Source organism: Oncorhynchus gorbuscha, linkage group LG24, assembly GCF_021184085.1.
Source record: "Oncorhynchus gorbuscha isolate QuinsamMale2020 ecotype Even-year linkage group LG24, OgorEven_v1.0, whole genome shotgun sequence".
In the NCBI taxonomy this organism is placed as follows: Eukaryota; Metazoa; Chordata; class Actinopteri; order Salmoniformes; family Salmonidae; genus Oncorhynchus; species Oncorhynchus gorbuscha.
The window spans coordinates 48,186,907-48,207,292 of NC_060196.1; the positions used below are offsets into that span (position 1 = coordinate 48,186,907).

The 20,386-nt window shown below is 41.9% G+C and overlaps 2 protein-coding genes across 7 annotated transcripts in view; both read right to left on the bottom strand.

The window, feature by feature from the left end:
* Positions 1–1,259: 1,259 nt before the first annotated feature.
* On the bottom strand, positions 1,260–6,902 carry LOC124012947 (homeobox protein Hox-A2a-like). The gene is made up of 2 exons (XM_046327038.1): positions 3,221–6,902; positions 1,260–2,564 (listed from the first exon to the last, which is right to left on the bottom strand). Exons 1-2 carry the CDS (start codon positions 3,582–3,584, stop codon positions 1,804–1,806), a joined length of 1,125 nt encoding a protein of 374 aa, XP_046182994.1. The 5' UTR covers positions 3,585–6,902; the 3' UTR covers positions 1,260–1,803.
* Positions 6,903–7,050: 148 nt separating this feature from the next.
* LOC124012943 (homeobox protein Hox-A3a-like) overlaps positions 7,051–20,386 on the bottom strand; it is a 53,905-nt gene continuing 40,569 nt past the window's right edge. For 2 of the 6 annotated variants that reach the window (XM_046327028.1, XM_046327027.1), the window contains exons 3-5: positions 16,478–16,538; positions 12,294–12,879; positions 7,051–8,718 (exon numbers count right to left, since the gene is read on the bottom strand). In XM_046327028.1, coding sequence (XP_046182984.1) covers positions 7,919–8,718; positions 12,294–12,762 — 1,269 coding nt within the window. In that variant the 5' untranslated portion in view covers positions 12,763–12,879; positions 16,478–16,538 and the 3' untranslated portion in view covers positions 7,051–7,918. Of the gene's footprint in view, positions 8,719–12,293; positions 12,880–14,669; positions 15,118–16,477; positions 16,539–17,950; positions 18,191–18,916; positions 19,315–20,386 lie in introns of those variants that run through there. The other 4 variants (XM_046327029.1, XM_046327030.1, XM_046327031.1 and 1 more) reach the window with 4 other exon arrangements.

Here is a 20,386-nt window from a genome sequence, read left to right on the forward strand (position 1 = left end):
ACACATATATGTGCATGGAATATGTGCATAACCTATAGCCTACGCGTGCAGTCGTCCACTGCCAGTTTTTAATCAATTACATATTGGCTAAACGTCACTCCACCAATACGCTACTGTTGAATGTAATATGGTTATGCACTTTGCTTTGCAATGATACATTTTACGATCGATCCATGTAGCAACCCGTAGTTAGTATGACCACAAGCATTATCAAGTTGAGTGAAATATTGACAACTAGTAGCCCATTCCAAAATTATTACAGAATTGTAATATTTCTGACCAAATCTAATACAACTCCAAGGTGAAATTAGTCAAACATGCATTTCTCAAAGGCTGTGGAAGATATATTTCTGCACAAGGACATAAAACGTTTGTAGCCGAAAGCCATTTTGCCATATTAGGTTATTGTTATGAACATCTCAATTTAATCAAATATATTTATTGGCATACACTGCTCCCCAACCACTAAAAGGTTTAGAGCTATTTTTAGAAAATGTAAAACGTGTAAAATGAATACTAATGTATAGGCCTGCAACAGCCTGTTTTGAATTAGGCTACTTATAGCACGAGGGGGAAGACGCTGCTGCACGCATGGAGAGCCCGCGTGTTTGAACAGCTATACAAATGCATTATTACCAAAGGCTTACAAAGCTTCAGAGTTTTGGCCTCGATTCGCGAATCCCATCTGAAAAAGTAAAGAGGGTTGTTAGTTGTGCATTATATATCACAATTGGTCTCTTTGACAACGTTCTCATTCATGACGGGGTTTGATTTATGAGCTCGTGAAGGCAAACATGGTTCGAGCATTTGCCTCCACATGCACACAGCAAAGGGAGCTAGCAATAGGGAGACGTGCTATTTCTAGCCTAGCATGTTCACAATTTTACTAACTTTACAACCAGGGGAAATAAAAGAGATATATTCGATGTATTGTAGTAGCCTGTGAAATGTTTTGTATTACTCGAATCTGCTTGAAATTGGACAAGGGAGGTTTTCTAAAGAGTTTCCGATTCAAAATTGTAAGCTGATATTTCTATTGAACTCCATTCTCAAATTGCACAGCTATTTATATCACTGAAAAATCATGATAAAGGTGCTCATTTTTAATTAACATAAACAGAATACAATATCAAGGGCTCAATGCCTCCAAGATGAAGGTTCGTTTTTATCGACTAAACATTTATGCTTAGCCTATAATAAAATATAAACCATGCATTTATTAGAATAACTATAGGATTTATACTCCGACATCCGGCTATATTGGCCTGCTTTCATCACACTATTTTGACTTGCAAATTAATTAGAGTAAATCTGTATTCAGAATGAGCTACTAAACATTGTATCGACTGGTAATGCCTCATTTCTATTTTTGGGGGTTGATAAAAATACATTTGATCAAAAATACACTTTACACTTGATAAAAAAGGTTTGGATAATAATAACAAAACACAATTTTGCAAGTTCCTTATAGCAAGTCAGATTTATTCTAACAAAAATATCCATGGCACTGTAAGCTATACAAAAATAAAATGACCAGAATTCATACTATTGTGCAACTTTTCACATACCCATAATATTGCATCTTAAGAAATCATTGTGTTATTGTAATTGCAGGCCACAATGGTATATTTTTCCAGACGCTTACCTTGAATTAATCGACTAGGCCTAATCAATTCATCAATAAAAAGGAAATGTGCCGATCATATCAAACAACCACCAAAATGTACTTCATAGTTAATACCGGAGTTTTTTTCTTCCTTTCGATGTTCCAGGTTGAAAATCTCGCTCTATTTTTCATTAATTTCAATAGCTCAGATGCTGTAAGTCAATTGTAGTTAATGACTCCGAGAAAAAGTAGAAGTTGTCGGTAGATATGTCCAGATTGTCCACGGGGCTGTCCAGGGATTCTGACACACTAGGCGAGGTGGCATCAGAGAAGTGAAGGCAAGAATCCGAGGAGAATACTTGGAAGTCTTGTATTGAGACGTCCAGGGCCGCGGGACTACCGCCATTGTCCTGGCCAGGTGCAGAGCCGGGCCCTATTGTTGACACGCAGCCTGGAACAGTGGGTGACGGGTTGGGGAAATGCTTCAGATTTTTGTCATTGCTGCTCAGTGGTAAAACTGTGTAACTCTGGGCCACGCCATTGTGCGGGCCAACATTCTGGAGCTGCTGGGAAGTACTGAGTGAGTTCTGCTGAAAGGAGCAGGCCCCTCTCTCCATAAGGGCCCCGGTCACTATATTGAGGCTCTGCTCAAACACCGAGCCCTCATCCTCCTCCTCGTCGCTCTGGGTCCTGTCCTCAGCACTCGGCTCTTTCCCTTCGCCATTGTGGTTCTCCTTGCACTGGGTCTGCCTCTTGTGCTTCATGCGCCGGTTCTGGAACCATACTTTGACCTGCCGCTCGGTGAGGTCCAGCAGGGCGGCTATCTCCACCCTCCTCGGTCGGCACAGATACTTGTTGAAGTGGAACTCCTTCTCCAGCTCCAGGAGCTGTGTGTTGGTGTACGCAGTCCTCAACCGCCGGGAACCCTCTCCTCCGCTCTCTAGAATCTCCGGCGAACCTGAGACAGCAGCACATAAATCACGAGATAAAGAAGCATTACACAATTAACCACTATGACTTGATAATGCAATATTACTCCTGTATAAACACAAACTACCAGAGATCAACCTATTTAACACAGTGGCTATACTGCAGCAAAATGGCTGCTCATAGTAGCACCCTATGCATTCTCCCCCACAAAATAGCCTACTTGTAATATGGCTATTGATTGATTAATGTACACTATTGGACGAAGTCCTATTGCGCACCATATGTACATAATTTCCCCCAAAATACAGCAGAGAAAGACAGAGAGAGAGCAGTAGTGTGGTACAGACTGGGCTACTATACTGATGAATGCGCCAGCTGCCCGGCACGGCAACACTACTCTATCACTCTTCATTACTGTCACACATCAAAACTCTGGCACTGCTCCGCGAGGAAGGGCACCGTGGAAATTAAATAAATCATTTTACATTACTTAACTTTGCCCAAACTTTTCCGAGTAGAGTAACAATATGGATAACCCAATGCACCATTGTGCCCAGCAGATTAATTTCGAATAGGCTCTGCAACTTGGTAATGGCTAGCCTATTGCCAGTCCTTCAAGAGCTTGGAAAGTGCATTCTGAATAAAAATGTCTGGCCTCTAAATTACCCCATTAAAACCACCCACCTTCCGGGGAGAAGCAAACAAGTCCACTCGTTATGGCAGTCGCGGTGGAAGTCGGCAGGTGATTCTTCTTGGAGGCTTTCTTCTCTCGCATCCAGGGGTATTCCGGGGGTAGGGAGGCGGTGGGCAGCGGGATGCATCCATCGGGGCTGTGTCTGGGCCGGCTATGCCTCGGGTGGATGCCTGGGTTGAGGCTGGGAATGGTCTGCTCAAAAGGAGGAGGAATCAGTGTCGAGTGTGAAAGCGTCGAGCTCTTGATTGATGAACTTTGAAATGAATCACCGACAGGGGGGAAAGATGTCAGGCACTCAGCAAGCGAAGGCTGACTATTGATAAAACCGCTCTCTCGCTCGAATTCGTAATTCATCTCCGCTCGCTGAGAGCCGAGGAAAGTTTGCTGCGCGTATTTTTATAAATGTAGCGGCTCAATGAGAAAGAGGTGGTGGCATTTTTTTTTCAAATTCACTGATTACGGCCGTATGGTGACCGAACAGCTATTAAACTATTGAATTCATGGAGACAAGGTTGAAATTGGAGCCAAGTCACATGATAACTTCTGCCCAATGACAATTTGGGGTTTAATCAAAAGAAGCCACTGTCTGCGTGATTGATCCAAAAACTCTGGTGTGAAGAACGCCGTGTCTCTATGGGGACGGCTGTTTTTATTTACACCTTTTTTACGCCCACCCCAGTTTATCGTCCCCTAGCCTCCTAGTCAACTAAACTACAAATGTGTTTTTAGAATGGCTGCCTGAGCGCTGTGAAAGTGAAGCAACTATATTGCCCGGGCTCATTGCAGTCCTATTTTCTCGTATTGTTTGAGTATGTCTGGAGAGAACGCCCCCGCGCCACACAAATGACACCAGTAGCTACACACTATGCATGCAGTCATTAGCAAAGTTAGTCATTCATGTAGAGTTCTCTCGTGGAAAAAAACACCCCAAAAACTGATATTTACAGATCCTGACAGCAACAACACCTAACAATCAAATGTGTTCCAAAACGGTAGAGTTTACAATGTGTGACAATGTATGACTGTGTTCATAGACTTTCTTTTCAATTCAAGCATAGATGAGCTATAGGTTAAGCCACTAATTGAGGCATACAACTGGGAACAAAACGTCATACCTATTCTGGAGGCATGAGTTAATCATGCCTACTATACCATTTTAGTGTCATCCACTTGTATGCAGTACATTTATTACACATGAAGTAGTTACATATTGTATTTAACGCCCAGATACCCAAATACACATGGACCATGTAAGCACACACAGACAAACCTCAGACAAATACACTCACACACAACCGATGTTGCTAAAATAATATGCACCTAATGCAACAAAAAAAATACGGCTTTAAAATATCACATTTTGTGTGCATGCATACCAATCATGTTTTGTTTCATTTGAGTCTGGAATTGTTGTGGAGTAATTATACTCTTTCTCAGTCTCCGCAATTATATCACTCTGCAGAGCCCTCCCAGTTACACTAAAGCAAGGTTGACCTATATGCTAACAACATACTAAGTTTAGGGAACAATTTCCAGCCGGTGAGTGGTGGACAAGGGCATAATGATCCTCTTTACATTTAACCTTATTTCTCACACATTTCAACTTGCGCTATTGCACAGTTAATAAACCCCTGCTATTGGAATAGGTCATTTTAACGAATTCATTGCGGAGAGATTCTGTAGAAGGAATTGTGTATCGACTGAGCAGCTCCCACAGTTTGGCTATGTACCCTTCCAGTACAATCTGTAAAAGCCACACTATGGATGTTTTTCGTCAAACAGCCAGTAAGCAGCTATGTTGTATGCTTCAAAGGAAATAAAATTGGAAGAGTGAGTGGGAGAGGAGGAAAATAAGTGGTAGGCCTTGCTCAGTTTATTGCTTATATAGCAAACAAAGAATCCTGGAAGCCTGCGCGCGATCAATCTTACTCGCCAAAAGGTCTGACAGCTCGGTGCCCTCAGAACACATTTAAGGCTTCTAACTCTCCCCCGGATCAAATGCAGCCAGGAAGCGGCGAGCAACGCTGGCCATTTAGATTATAACACGTTTCTGTTCGCTGTCACATCTTTTCTGTCGCTTAAGGGATGTTTTAAGACATTAAAAATACATGGAACATTTTGCAGAAGGGCGATAATGCGCGTAAATGGTGAGTAAGCTAAACTAACATCGCCACTGCATTTTCTTTCTGGATTTCTTGGGGGGCGTATTTACAAAACGTAATTATTTTCGTTGGAGCATACATTTGGGTTTGTTGGTGGTGAGCAGAGTCTGTGGTAAAGGACGGGCCTGAGGAGGAGACGGATGGATTTTGGGAATTACGCATAGGCTTTGTGTGTGAGGCAAGGAGTGGGTGGCGGCTTTCTGTGAACCCTACTCAGACCTACACATTTTTTTTACAGGGGGATTCTGGGGGAATGATTTAGAACACCTTTCCCACGGATGGAAAATGACAATTCCTTTTTTCAACCCAATACCTTAAAATCTCCTACATATGGGTCAAATCAATGGAGTGTGTGTGAGTGTGTGTGTGCGCGCGCGCAAGTGTGTGCGTGTGTGTGTTTGTGTTTTGGATCCAGAGTTGCTCTGTCTATGCTGACAGAACATGGTTCAATTGTTCTAGGTTTCCCTGCTAACCATATGTCGGGATCAGTAGAGTGCCATCCCTGTAATAAGTCATTAGTCGAAATTATTAAGGAAATAAATTCGAGTGCAGATTTTGTAAAACATTTGAAGGTGATAACTATAATTTTACTACACTGATAATTGTTTCTTCGATTATAAGTTGGGAAATTCTGAATGCACAATGCTTGGCATTGTCTGTGGAATTGTGTTCTCCATCATTGGCTTATATTGACCTACATTTCATCAATATACTCACTGAATTATATTTGAAAATAAAAACTTGAATGTAGTCAAAGTAATTAAGTTGAAAAGATGTTTTATGCCATGTAAGACAGTTGTTTGTGTGAATTGAATTTGGGCCTGCCACAACAAAGGAAACTGCAGTACACAATCCCAAAAGTTAGTCTTAAGAGAGACATACACAAGCTTATTATTTTCATACTTATTTTGCACCATTGCACAATAATAACAGCTGAAAATATGTCGATTAATTTTTGTTGCTTGTAAACACTTGTAATTGTTATTGTGTGCAGCGAATCCAGGCCCACATAGGCCTATTTAGCTGCATCAGATAGCCTATGACTCAAATATTTAATATGTCCTGTATTACATATCCTTTCACTTAGTCTAATTTACATGTGTAAAGAACTATAATTATGAGCTTAACAGTCCTATAGCGCCATAATAAACGTGAAACATGGGGCCAAAATGTGATTGATTGAATATAGGCCTATCAGCAAACTTTTTTTCCTTAACGGTTTCTCATTTAACCTATTTTATGCTAACAGATACTGCAGAAGATCCTCGTGACACTTTTATTATTATGGATGTGCTCGTGCGGAGGAGGCGCGGGAACAAGGCTACAGCAAAAGCTTCTGATGTGCCCACGCGCTAAGGGAGACAAAACGAGAGGCTTTTATACAATGTTTTCGGTATTTATTGTCACTATCAAATAAACTATTATGTTATAGATTATTATAGGTAATATTGATTCTGAGATAATGTGAATTACATTTTTGTGATGAAATACCATGCCCTCTAAAGTCCTACCAGTGTTTTTCCTCCTCATAAATAATTTATGGGATAATAAGATGTTTGTTATTATTATTATGCCTATTATTATTGCTTCCTTATTGTAGTTTGTGCCATGTGTTATATGTTTAAATACCCTCGAAATCCAGGTTGAGAGATACAATGCATATTTAAATTCATTTCTTTATTTATTCGAACTGGAGCAGCATGGAATGTATGACACTGAAAAATAAACTTGGTGATATCTAGAATATTTGTTCAATAAAGAAACGTCTAATATCTGTCCGTCCTTCCAAGCGTGACTGGTTGATTTGCATTCGTAGAGAAATAAAATACCCTCCTCGAAGAAGAAACAAATAACACCAACATATCAGTGTTGTGTCTGTCTGTCTCTCTGTCGTCTGTCTGCTGTCAGGTAAGGGGTAGAACTAGAGCCTAGGCCTGGTTCCAATAGCCTTCTCTCCACATACAAAGAGCACAGGGGGGTCAAATAATACTAAAGAACTCCATATAACGTCATATAAATAAATAACATTTTGAAAGTCCAACAGAACACAAGCTGGTTAGATCGTAGGCTGGAGCTTCCAGGCCTCCCTTTTTTAAGGATCCTTCCACAAGTGCAACAAAATGCAAAACAATAACACAAAACAAATCTTCAACTGCGGATAAATACCAAAAAACTAACACATTCACATTAAAATAATACCATAAGATTTGTTCATATACCCTGTTTGATTTGTTTTTAGAAACAAGTTAAAGATTAAATAGGTCTATGCGTATGTGCCCCCGCGCGTGTTGTCTCAGATAATAGGTCTGTGCAGAACAATAACACTATAGCAAATAGAGTGAACATTTGAAGCAAGCGTGATTACTTTCCTATGCTACTTCACACATTAAACTATATTTAAAAAAATAACAAACATAACCTAGAACAAAGAGAAGGTGGAAAAAGCTACTAAAGAACAAAAGAAACAAAGCGATGGTGGTTCATCAGGTAAGACAATGGGGCGGAGTGATCCAGGGTGCAACCCGGCTACAGATGTGTCAGTTTGGGCGCTTCCTGAATTCTTCCCTGAGAGTAGTGCGGCGTATTAAGGTCTGTGTATGTCGGGTTTGGATCGCACACTCTTTGATGGTGACTATTGCTCATAGTGATTGCTCCATTGTAGTCCATGTTTGTGGACGGCGGGTGCGAGAGATGGGTCAGGCCGAAAACGGAGGCCCTGTTGTTGGGCATCGAATCGATGTAACCTCCGCCTACATACACAGGGCTGACCTGCTGCAAGTGCGTCCCATAGCCGCCATTTCCTTGGAGAGGATGCGTGTCATACTCGGGCGTGGCCGAGCCGCCAGTCCCGGGATACCTCTTCTGGGAGGGCGGGCAGTTGTTTAGGGAGCTGTTCAAGGGAGGGGGATATGACGTAGGCATACCGTATGCATTATGAGCGGGCTTATTGTAAGACGTTGGCGAATGGGACTCATAGGGTACACTGTTAACCAGAGAATGCATAGAGTTGAGGTATCCTCCACCCCCGCCTCCGGGTGATGGGCCGAGGGGGCTCCGAGGGGACTGTCCCCCGGGAGAAGGCATCATGCCACACCCTTTCTGATCCTTTTTGTACTTCATCCTGCGGTTCTGGAACCAGATCTTAATCTGCCTCTCCGTGAGGTTGAGTAGGTTGGCCATCTCGACCCTGCGGGGTCTGCAGAGGTAGCGGTTGAAGTGGAACTCCTTTTCCAGTTCCACCAGTTGTGCGCTGGTATAAGCCGTCCGGGCTCTCTTCGACGCGGCTGACCCGCCCGGGGGGCTCTTGTCTCCAGGGCAACTCTCAACTGGCGGAAGAGGAAAAGGAAGGCAGTCAATCAGTAACCAACCCCAGCAGCAAGCACAAGAACAAGACACAGAGTGACAAGATACATATAGCTGATAACACACGTTTCTCCACATGAACCGACTCAAATACACATATCAATAAGAGTTCTACAAATAAAGACAAATCATAGATGGTCTCAACTAGACTGTGGATGTTACCAGTGCAATTATATCAGACATAACATTAACTATGACTGTATACCTGCTGGAGACAGCTCTCAACTGTTAGCTATACTTTAGTCAAAAGCCAAATCAGAGTGATTATAATTGTGTGTGTGTGTATTTCCCACTGTAGCCTTTTAACCCTCATAGTACACACATGTGCAATGCAAATATCTATATTCCTCACTGCGCATGAGCTACATCTCGCCTTGCCATCTCCTATGAGTCTCACCATGCTGAATGGCTTGGGCTCTGCCGCCTCACAGCAAGGTGTTGGTCTAGTTACCGTTTATGGCAGGCTGCCAACACCTAATAAATGTTGCTACTAGCTACTGTACAGCCAGAAGCTGGGCGTGAGGAATGCAGCATGGCATCATGTTATGAGTTACCTCTTCTTTATAAATGGGGATATAATATTTTCACCATCTCTGTTTCAGAAACTAGGCTACTAATACTGCTGTTATTCGAAAAATGCTATAATCGGTCTATAATCCAAATCGTAATAATTATCCAAATAAAAAAATGTAATATTCAAAATGATCTTGTTTCATTAAGGAGCTACTGTTGAGGGACCTGTGATTAGAATTATTGCAAAAAGCAGACCCACTGAACACAGACTTATTTCAAAGTCTAGTTTTAATTTACATTTGCTGGAAAATCAACAGTGAATTAAACGTAAAATCAAAAATATTTTCACCATGTCATTGGATTTAGGTTAAAAGTTGGGTGAAAAAAATACGAAATCATTTACATTGATGACTTTCTGGCAATCCAATCAGTTTTCCACGTTGATTCAATGTCATCACATCTTTTTGTTGAAATGACGTGGAAACGTTAATTCAACCAGTTTTTACCCAGTGGGGTAAGCCTTAGGCTAAGGTATGAAATAGTCCCTTTGGCATCAATTTGGCAGACATCTTGACAGACTCATGATAAATGGGATTCAGCAGACCTTTTAGATGCCTGGATGCCCTACTTATTCACTTCTGACCAAATATATTCCCAAAAGGTGGACATAAATAGGCATACTAGCCTATGGAGACAACACGATTTGGTAAGGCCATGGGAATTTAAGTATCTTTCAACTTTGGGTAAACAACTTCCTCCCCCAGGTCTCCTAGTTTTTCCTCTAATCAAAACAAGAGAACAAATTGGAACAACTGTTTTTGTATGTTTGTTTGTTGTCCTGCATGGAATGTTGTGTGATCACGGACAATATATTATGTTTATTCTAGCAGAAAGTCAACGATAGCGCATATGGACAACAAATGGTGGAGCTAGGCCTAAAACTATGAGGAATGGATCACAATTGAGTATTTCTAATGAACATGCATACATCATAATAGATCATAAGGAATGCATACTAATGGTGGACCCTATTGACATCACAAGAGGTTGTGCGTAATAGGGGTATTATACGAAATAGGTTGTTTTCAATAAAACGTCACAATACGTTCGATTTGGCTTCTGGGGGGGGCAAGTAGACTATAGCTCCGCTAAAAAACCTTTGGCAAGGTTTACAAGATATTGTTAAATAAATGTTATAAATATTTGGTTTTAATATCATCACCTATTGAGCATAGTCATATCTACAAATTGACGACCATTCCATGCAAAACATGATCAGTAAACATCAATGATAACCTAATTTCAGATTTGTTTATATATTTTTTTTAAACTTTATTTAACTAGGCAAGTAAGTTAAGAACAAAATCTTATTTTCAATTACGGCCTATGAACAGTGGGTTAACTGCCTGTTCAGGGGCAGAACGACAGATTTGTAACTTGTCAGCTTGGGGGTTTGAAATTGCAACCTTCCGGTTACTAGTCCAAAGCTCTAACCACTAGGCTACCCTGCCGCGGAGGTACCTATCATTTAGCTTGCTTCATCAGAGATAAGGCTTTTGGAAAGAGCTTGACATCGGCAAGTCCTAGTCCTGGTAAAGTTGTCAGTCGGCTCTACGGTCACTTCCACTATAGATGGCAAGCAAATCAAGCAATATTTGGATATAGTCATCTAATTTATCCGGCGAAAGTTTGCTTGTTTAACTAGCTAGCCAATTTGACATGGTCTATCAATCAATGTAACCTATATCATGTCTGTCAGCAGCAATTGTAATTAAAAACTCTTAAAAACAATGTTGAAAAGGGGATCATGTTAGTTAACTTCGATAGGTAAGCCAACATTGTTTGGAGAAAAAAGTAGCCTACATTAGGTCTACTTACCATATGTTTAGCTAACTGTACAGTTTCTACCTATAGCATGCAAAGTAAACATTATCAGCTGACAGTAGCACGGCATATGCGCTCTTCTGCTGCTTGACAGGCAGAGCCCACAAAATATGGGAAATGAACCTAAACCATTCATACTTGTCTGGTATAGTTCACTTTTATTTGATATCACTCAAATATCCAATTAATGGTGGCCAGTACTGAGATATGTCGTGAGACTTGATGTGTACTGATGCAGTTACATGCAATATAACTCCGATCATTGTTTTGCATGAAGCGGCAGGTAGCCAAGTGGTTAGACATTGGACAAGTAACTGAAATGTTGATAGCTCGAATCACCGAGCTGACAAGGTAAACATCTGTTATTCTGCCCCTGAACAAAGCCGTTAACCCACAGTTCCTAGGCTGACATCGTAAATAAGAATGTGTTATTAACTGACTTGCCTAGTTAAATAATTGGACCTGTTTAGGTCTGACTCTGCTCTTCAAGGGGTAATGATATTACAACCAAATATTTAACAATCCTTTGATTGTTGTCAACGGTTTTAAGCGGAGCTGTGAGTCTCCTTGCCCGGACCTTGAGAACTAGATCATAAAGAATATCACGATGGACTAGGCCCGAGCCATACATTCAGAGTTAACCACATTTTTGAACATCGTTCTAATTCTTGACATACAGTTACATAGCCTTGTTTAAATATTCTCCATGTAACGTTAATGGGGAGCTAACATGAACACGTTGAAGTGTTATCCTTATTCAACCGGGGAACAGTGGGTTAACTGCCTTGTTCAGGGGCAGAAGGAAAGATTTTAAATGCATCAGGATGCCGAATGGGCCCAACTCTCTAAATACATGGCTCTGAGTGGGCTTGCATAATAGATAATAAGCCATACATCATAATGGTAAACTATAGTTTGTTCAACTGTGAGGGAAAAGTTTGAGAATTCGAATGTATGCATAATATGGAAATAATCAAACATGTTGGTTCATTTGATGAAAATATATATATAATTGGTGACTTGGGGGGTATGGATGTAAGCTAACTGTTTCATGTATCAGTAATGGATCACAGAACCAAGCATGAATAATGGGGTGTATTTTATCACGTGTCTCCTCAGAAGTGGCGTCTAGGTAATATACCTGAGCTGGAGCTACTGGTTTTAGGCTTCTGGTTCTGACGGGACTCTTTCATCCAGGGGAAGATGTGCTTCCGGGTGGTGGTCGGCGAGCTGTGCACCGAGCTCTTTGAGTTGGGTTGACAGGAGCCGTTGCTCGTGTTCTGGTTGAGAGAACCGGGGGACTGTGACTGGGGAGGGGGTGGTGGGACAGACACCGACATCTGCGGTTGATTGCTTTCAGTGAGGACGGGTGGCTGCGCTGCCTGGATGGCCGTACCCCTATCGCAGTTCTCCGCCATCTCCCCTGGCTTCTGCAGGGCGACCAAGCCGTCTGGGGACTGCAAGGAGCAGGCTGGTCGATGGTACTCACTTTCCACATGAGAGGCCCGGGGATATTGGACCTGATTGGCATCATAACTGAAGCCATTTGCGCTTTGATACGGGTAGCCACTGTAAATTGCGGAGCTGTCGTAGTAGGTTGCCTTCTGCATCTCGCCGTTTCCCAATATTTATTTCAGAAACTGACAGGGTCTTGACACCCTTGTTGAATAACATTGGCACCCCTTGGTCACGTGACACCTCTTCGCCAATGGCCTCCTCGGGTGAACCTAGGGTTACAAGAAGCACGGTGAGGAGAAGAAATGGTGGCGATCCATCTTACTTTTCAATAAAGGGCTGACACCAGATACTATGGAGGCAAGATAGGGGCAACAGTTCTCTGGCTATTCTCGTTTACCTTCTGGTTACCAACAAAGGGAACAAAGGCATGCACAAACCTCATCTGCACTTAACTGAATCAAAATAAATACGTTTATAAAAGCATACCAATTGTGCAATATTACAATTAATTGTAAACCACCAAACGAAAGGCCTGTCGTGAACTGGGCCTATGACTTCTCTATGCTTTCTCTCCACAGACCCGGCCAGCCTTCACCGCAGTGTGCTGTAATCTCTGCCCCAGCCCAGCCACCTTGCTAAAAGCATAAACAACCACATTCCCCAGTTTTTGCTGCATGCGTGTGGAACCAAGGTGGAGTAGGGCCAGGAAGAAACCTGTAAAACTGCATCTCCATGACCATGACGTGAACTTTCCCTCGCAGGCCTATAATAAAGGCTCCTGTCGGTGCTGTCGGCGAAGTCGCGCATCCCGGTGATGTATGCAAGGGCGGGATGGCGCACTGCAGACAGCGGCCCGGTGAACAGCTAGGCTATGGCTCGGTATTTAGGAATGTAGCCTAGAACTATAGGCGCACTTCTAGGCTAGGAAATAGCTATTGTGGATCTAATGAGTGGGAATGCCCAACTACTGCTAGCAGTCTACTCACTGAGGTAGGCAAACTGGGGTCATATCAATTGAGAAGTAATTGAAAAACTATCCAATTGAAATTATATATATTTTGATAATCGATGTGGGCAAATAGATACAACATACACGTTTTTAAAATAAAATAGTAGAGTTTTCCTTCGAAGGATTTTAGGCTTAATTTGTGAAGCATTGTAGTCTGGATAAAATAGCAACTATAGGCAAAAGCTATTGTCACACCTGCTAATGGAAATTATGTGAATCATTAAAAATAAACGAGGTACTCGATGCAGCAGTATCAATTCACAAACTATCTCAAATGTGAAACTAGTTTCATAGCTAAGGAAATATAGGCAGGTTATTGTAGGCTATAGTGGAATCCAAAATGAAAACATGAACATCCTATTGTGTAGCCTAGTTAAGGCAGTGCAAGAGACATACCACCACGATAAAATGATGATAGCCAACAAGTGGAGAAGGTTTGTGATAATGATTGATATTCATTGTATTTTTATTAGAAATAAATATATTACTACTCTTTTAATACAATATAGAACTAACTTGGGCAAAAGTAATATTAGGCCTAGCGATACTATTAGAAATCAATCATGTCAATAATAAACATGACCATGATCTTCATATTAGATCACCTGAGATATGTTTTTATAAAAGAAAATGGATAGATAATTCGTTAACTACGGCTCGTTACAGCACAATCCACACCACGACAAGCAAAAACGGTTTGAAAACCAGACCCTCTTGCCCTCAACACACCGCAGAATTCAAATGAATATCACATCCCATCACCAGATCTGCAATGAACATTGCTTTGGAATACATATCAGAAAGCTTTTTGATGCATTTCCAAAATAAATAGTAGTCTGGTCGAAAAAAGAAAGACAGGGCAAAAAAGAGAAGACAGGTTCGAGCCTTCGAATACTCAGCCCCCCGCTCCGCGCGCGAGAGAAATCTGGCTGCCTGTGTTGTGTGTGAACTCTTCCTGAACCGAGATGTAAGTCATACGGTGATAAATCACCGCGCGACACGAACTCTGCCTTTTACAACCGAGAGAGAGACAATTTCTGGCCTGCTTACCTTATCCTCTGACGATGAATGTAAAGCACGAGACAATATGTTCTCATTCAGCGACGAAATCGATCAAAACAGTAGTCCGGAGAAAAAGTTTAGGCAGAGCGAGCTGGGGTATAAGCAGCAGCACCAGCATGCGCCAAGCTCATACAGGACTCATCCGCCACAACAAAAAAGGGAAGGGGCGAGAGGCTCTGTGTGTAGAAGAAACAAAATCCCTTTTTTCTCTTCGATGTTTGAAGGGTAAACCAAGATAATGAAAGCAGGCGCGAGCACTCGGGTCGTCCAGATAACCGCTATCGGCCCTCGGGGTTGAACTTATCACATGCTAGAGCAGTGCCCATGTCTTATACCAATATTCAACCTAGCCAGGGCTATGGACTATGTGTTTGGGCACAAGTACCATGCAGACATCACCAGAACAGTGAACTCCCCGAAACATAGCGTCACCATAGACAAGGAAGATTATGCAAATGAACTAGTGCCTTGGACACAAAAAGTCACTTCAAATCCTGCCCCCCCCCCCTCCAAAACAAATAGCATCACAAAAACCACGAACACCCATCCCAAGTGTTTTATGGCATTTGTTGTTATTTATTAAACACAGAATCGAATAATGACTGGATGAAATGATGGGAGAGTGCACAGCTTTACGCAGCACAGCTGATGGTGACAACCGTACATTACCATTACTATGAGAGGGATAAAGGGCGCCCATCCGCAGCTTAATCATTAACCAACAATTTTGCATTTTATTTAGCTTATCATGCCTTTCATTTACGAATTCTGCTTGGATTATTACTTTTTTGTGTGTGTTGCAATACTCGACAAATTTCTAAATTCCTAGGATCGAATATGTATTTTTCCTGAATGGTTAGAAAATAAATAAATGCGTTTATGAACTGGGGACGCCGCCGATCAAAGCCTTGTTTCGGGTGAACCAAGGGAAAGACCCCATCGGGTTAGACATCTTCAAAAGGGAAAACAGAGGAGGTAGACAAGAGAAACCGGCGAGAGAGAAACCGAGAGCATGGGGAATCCCTCTGCATGTGAATGGTGTCGTTTGCGGACAAAGCAAAACGATTTATGTCCTCTTGCATCTCAAGGCAGTAAACACGTCTAGAGCACTGCTTCTCTGGTCTGAGGCCGCATGGTGGATGGATAGAAGGACAGATTCAGCCACACAATAAGAAGGTAGAACATTCAGACGGCGTGGGAGGGTGAGTGGGACCAAAATTCGTGCGTGAGGATATTTTTTAGCAAACGCTGCCTTTCTTTTTTCAAAGCAGAATAGTGACTTGGTATAATTATTTACTGCTTTGTGTTTTCTCGAAATGCTGAGTCATGATTTTCCTTAATTTGGGCCCTAGCTACGGGGTTAAATGTCATGGAGATAGTGGGAACAGAAGGCGGATTGATATTATTACAAAAAGCACGAACACGAACCACCCCAAAACTACTTTTTGGGAGTAATATTTGTGTAATCTATAGCCTTCGCCAAGGCAGATGGTTTTCAGAGAGAGATCTTTTGAAAGGTACAAGGCATCGCTGCAAGAGCTGCGATTCCCCCGTCGTTTTTATAGTGACAAATTACACTACAAAAGACATGTGGAAGAGAACGAATTATTGCTCTCAGGCGTTTCATATCACCACTATAAGCTATATAGGAAGTCTACAGGCTATGGATGTGTGTGTACAGGCCTGTGTGTGAGTGTGCTGGTGTAGGCGTCTCAGAGCTACTTATTAGAATTGAATCAGGATATGACCATCAAGCATTTCTAACAGAAATCAATGAGGACATAATATGGACTTACCGAAGGCAGGGCAGGGTCTCGTGAAGACCGTAGGATGGATGTGATTTATTTAGGTAGAATTCTGAAAGAAAATTTCAAATCCATGTTACTTTAGCCAACCTGTTTTTTTCCCTAATAAACCTATAGGTCCAATATTCCACCTCACATGTAAGTGCTAAATTCATATCAATAATAACAATGTGCATAATATATTAGTAGGCTAATATCATATCTCCAGAAGAGAGTAGGCTAGGCCTAATGAAAACTCCAAGTAGCCTAACAATAGACTAATTACTCTGAACAATAAATTAATTCAACATTAGCAGCCAAAACCAGTCAAGTAAATACACAAATTTACGATAATAGGCTTTAGCCCAGTAGTTTAAAGAATTTTAATGTGACCTATCTTGAGTCCAAATGTAAATATTGTATCATATTGTAATCCTATGTGTTCGTTGTGCAACAAAGTTAGTGAATATTCTTTAAATTAAACTTAATAACCACATTATTATACATATTTTTCTCTTATTAATCAAATTATTGCTAGTAATAAAAATAATACATTTCAAAACAGTCACATTTATATTTCAACATTAATGTTACAAAAACAAAACTATCCAGAAAACAAAAAAAGTAACTTGGACAATCATTTTTGTCGCTTTTTTGTTTTTGTGACTATTTTTGTCCCACATTGGAATTGGATCGAATAGTCATTAGCGCTCGTGCAATGGCTGCCCCAAGTCCCTGCGCCCATAAATCACACCCGAGCGCCGTGACCTCAGCGCGGCCGCGCGGTCCTATATTACACTCCGTCTAATATTACACTCCGTCTAACATTATCCTCGTCTCCGAGGCAGAGCCGCACAACCCCAAAGCCTTTCTTCGCTTTTTATGTACCTCAACTTGATGTATGCTTTCCCGAGAAAACCCGTGTTTAACACCACAAATTGATGTACTTTATAGGGAAATGAATTACTCCTCGGATCAGGACATCACGACTGCTTTCACCTCAGTTTTTTTTTCTTATTTTCTAACCAGCAGAGGTTTAAATGGCTGGGTTTATTTACAAACGGCTATCTAGGCCAACTGCAAATCTGATGTAGGCTATCTGTGGCTATGGCTGCATGAACTGCATACGGGTTTCGAGCTAAACACTTGAGTGTCTGTACTATTCTGAGCTAGGAATCTGATCAAAATTAAACTGAAAATGAAACATTTAAACATCTATATTTTATTGTGATATATAACACCAATGGAGTAAGGCTAGACCATGGGATGGGGAATTGTTGTGAGGACTTTGAAGCCAAGCTAAAATGTTCACACAGGATAGTGAAGCAAATATAACTGAAGTTATGTTTCATGTAGTATAATTCATTTTAGTAGCCTGACACTGAAAATCGACGATATCTCTAACAACATGACAATATATACTCTTTAAAAATGTTTCAGTTTGATTTTCCCGACACAAACATGGAGTCTTTTTTGCTTACTGACCTCTGCCTCGCGCGGCAATAACTCACGACAGTAATGAACAATCGGCGGAAATACCTCAAAATAAAATCCATCATCCCCAAGCACAAGCTCTGACTCTGTCCGCGAGGAAAAACATATCCGTCCGTGACAGCAGTATAATAGCATCCACAACAAGCAAGAACCTCCCTCTCTCCCTGTCTCTCTCTTTCTCGTTCCCTCTTTCTTTCTCTCCTCAGCAAAAGTCTACAAAGCCCCGACTAAACTCATGGAAAGTGGGGGGATGCGCGTAATCAGCATCGTATGGCCAGACCAGGGCTCCGGTTTTCTCCCGGTGCCATAACACCGCGCCGTATTATGCGCCCTGCTCACGTGACACCACGTCAACTTAAATCCCTTTTATTTGAGCCCTTGAATCATTCATGGAGGCAGTCATTGCCCCTGAGGAAAACGGATCACTTTAGAGGGAGGAAAAAGAAGGGTACATGAGACTACAATGTACGATGGGACAGGTCTCTCGCAGTGCCTCTCTACTTCCACACAACTCGCCTGATTCCGAGGCGTGTGTGTTCCGTCAGTTTTGAAGGCTCCTATATTTAGTGCCTATTAACGTAATCAGAGAGCGCTAATCCCGATGTAAAATACTGTGATGCTAGGCTAACTAGCCTTGGGCCACGGGTAGAGCCAGGGATGTGTTTGGCGTGGTGGTGTGACAATTCTCACTATGTGAGATAGATAGAGGGCTTTTCCTCAAGGAAGCCCCTTATGGGTGGCGGATTGCTCACTCAACACCCGAGTCACCCCTTTATTTTTTATAGAGAGATATGGCTGGTGCTATTGTGTGCAGAGTGTGCAGAGGCACTCAATATCGCCACCACTCCACTATACATCACCCCACACCCCCGAGCTATACAACCAATCACTCACCCACTCACTCAGTCAATAGCCACATACTGGCGGCCGAATCGAAATCAAATATCTCATAGTTACCTGTCCGAACGCTGCGTAAAGGTGTGCGTCCCAGTAGCCGGGAGGTGTGAGTGTCAGTTAGTCAGTCAGTGCTGATCTGAGAGGAGATGGTGCACGAGTAAGCGCAATGAGCTGTTTTTTACCCCCCTGGTCAGTGCAGCGACCCTCCATTCAACCTGCAGCTCTTACGCATTTCCTACCGCCAGTTGAGTGATGCTGGAAATGGTAGGTTTGCGCAGAGGACATACTCAAATCCCAGTATGGGGAGGGGGAAGGATCAGGTGGTTATATGGCAACTAGCCTACTCTTCTTGTTCACATGAAAACGTATGAGATGAGGGTCATCGATAATAATGATCTTTGAAATACATGTATATTCTACTGCAATGTCTAATAGACCCACAACTTAAGTTATGAACGGTATGGTGGCCCACTACATTATATCGTTTAGACTTCCCGGGTACAGCCTAAACCTTGTCCGGAAGAGCAGCCCTTCTCTCGGCGCCGTTTGGCGCTTGTTTTCTGTCAACACTGAGCAGCGGGCGTGGAAATGTTCCACCATAACTATTAATCACGTCAAGCGGACATGGAGCGCATCCCACTCCCACACCACCCTTTGTCTTCTCAAACTACAACTTGAGCCGTTTAAACTTTTACAAATCCGAGCAGGAGGGGACCATCTCTAATCAGTTTACCTTTCAGACTACTTTGTGGAAGATTGGGAGTGAGGAGGTTCTGATTTTATGATTTATGTTGGGTTAGAATTATGGGTGAATCAGATTTGATTAGCATAATTGTTTTTTTGTTTTTTTTTATGTGAAGAGGGGACGTCGTTTAAACTCAGAGAAAGGCCTTTACTTTGGGATACATTTTGGTGATACAGAAATGTGATTTATGTCTTTCTCTGTTCTAGTTCGGCCAGATTTGCATACCACTTCACCAGCTCAGAGTGCACATGCATGGCATGCCTGGGAGCGTCTGTGACAGGAGCTGACGGTGGACGGAAAACAGACCCTCTCTCCCACGCCGGGTTTCGCCACCGCACCTGAACTTTTTCCTGACCCAAGCCGAGGCCCATAGAGTCGAGTGTGAAGTTATTTGGGGTCAAAAACAAGGAGAGGATGGAGACTACAAAACCAATTACGAACATAGCTAAACCTCCGTTTTCAGCTGGGAAAGTTTTGGATACTTTTTAGGATGGGTGTTTGTCCTTTTCAGCAGTTTCAAGTTTCAAAGTTTATTCGCCACTGCACAGAATTCAACAGGTGTAAAACCGTACAGTGGAATTCTTGATTTGAGAGTTAGTTCCAATAATCCGTGATAATACTATAGTAATACTATACACTAGTGATAATACTATAGTAATACTATACACTAGTGATAATACTATAGCAATACTATACACTAGTGATAATACTATAGTAATACTATACACTAGTGATAATACTATAGTAATACTATACACTAGTGGTAATACTATACACTAGTAATA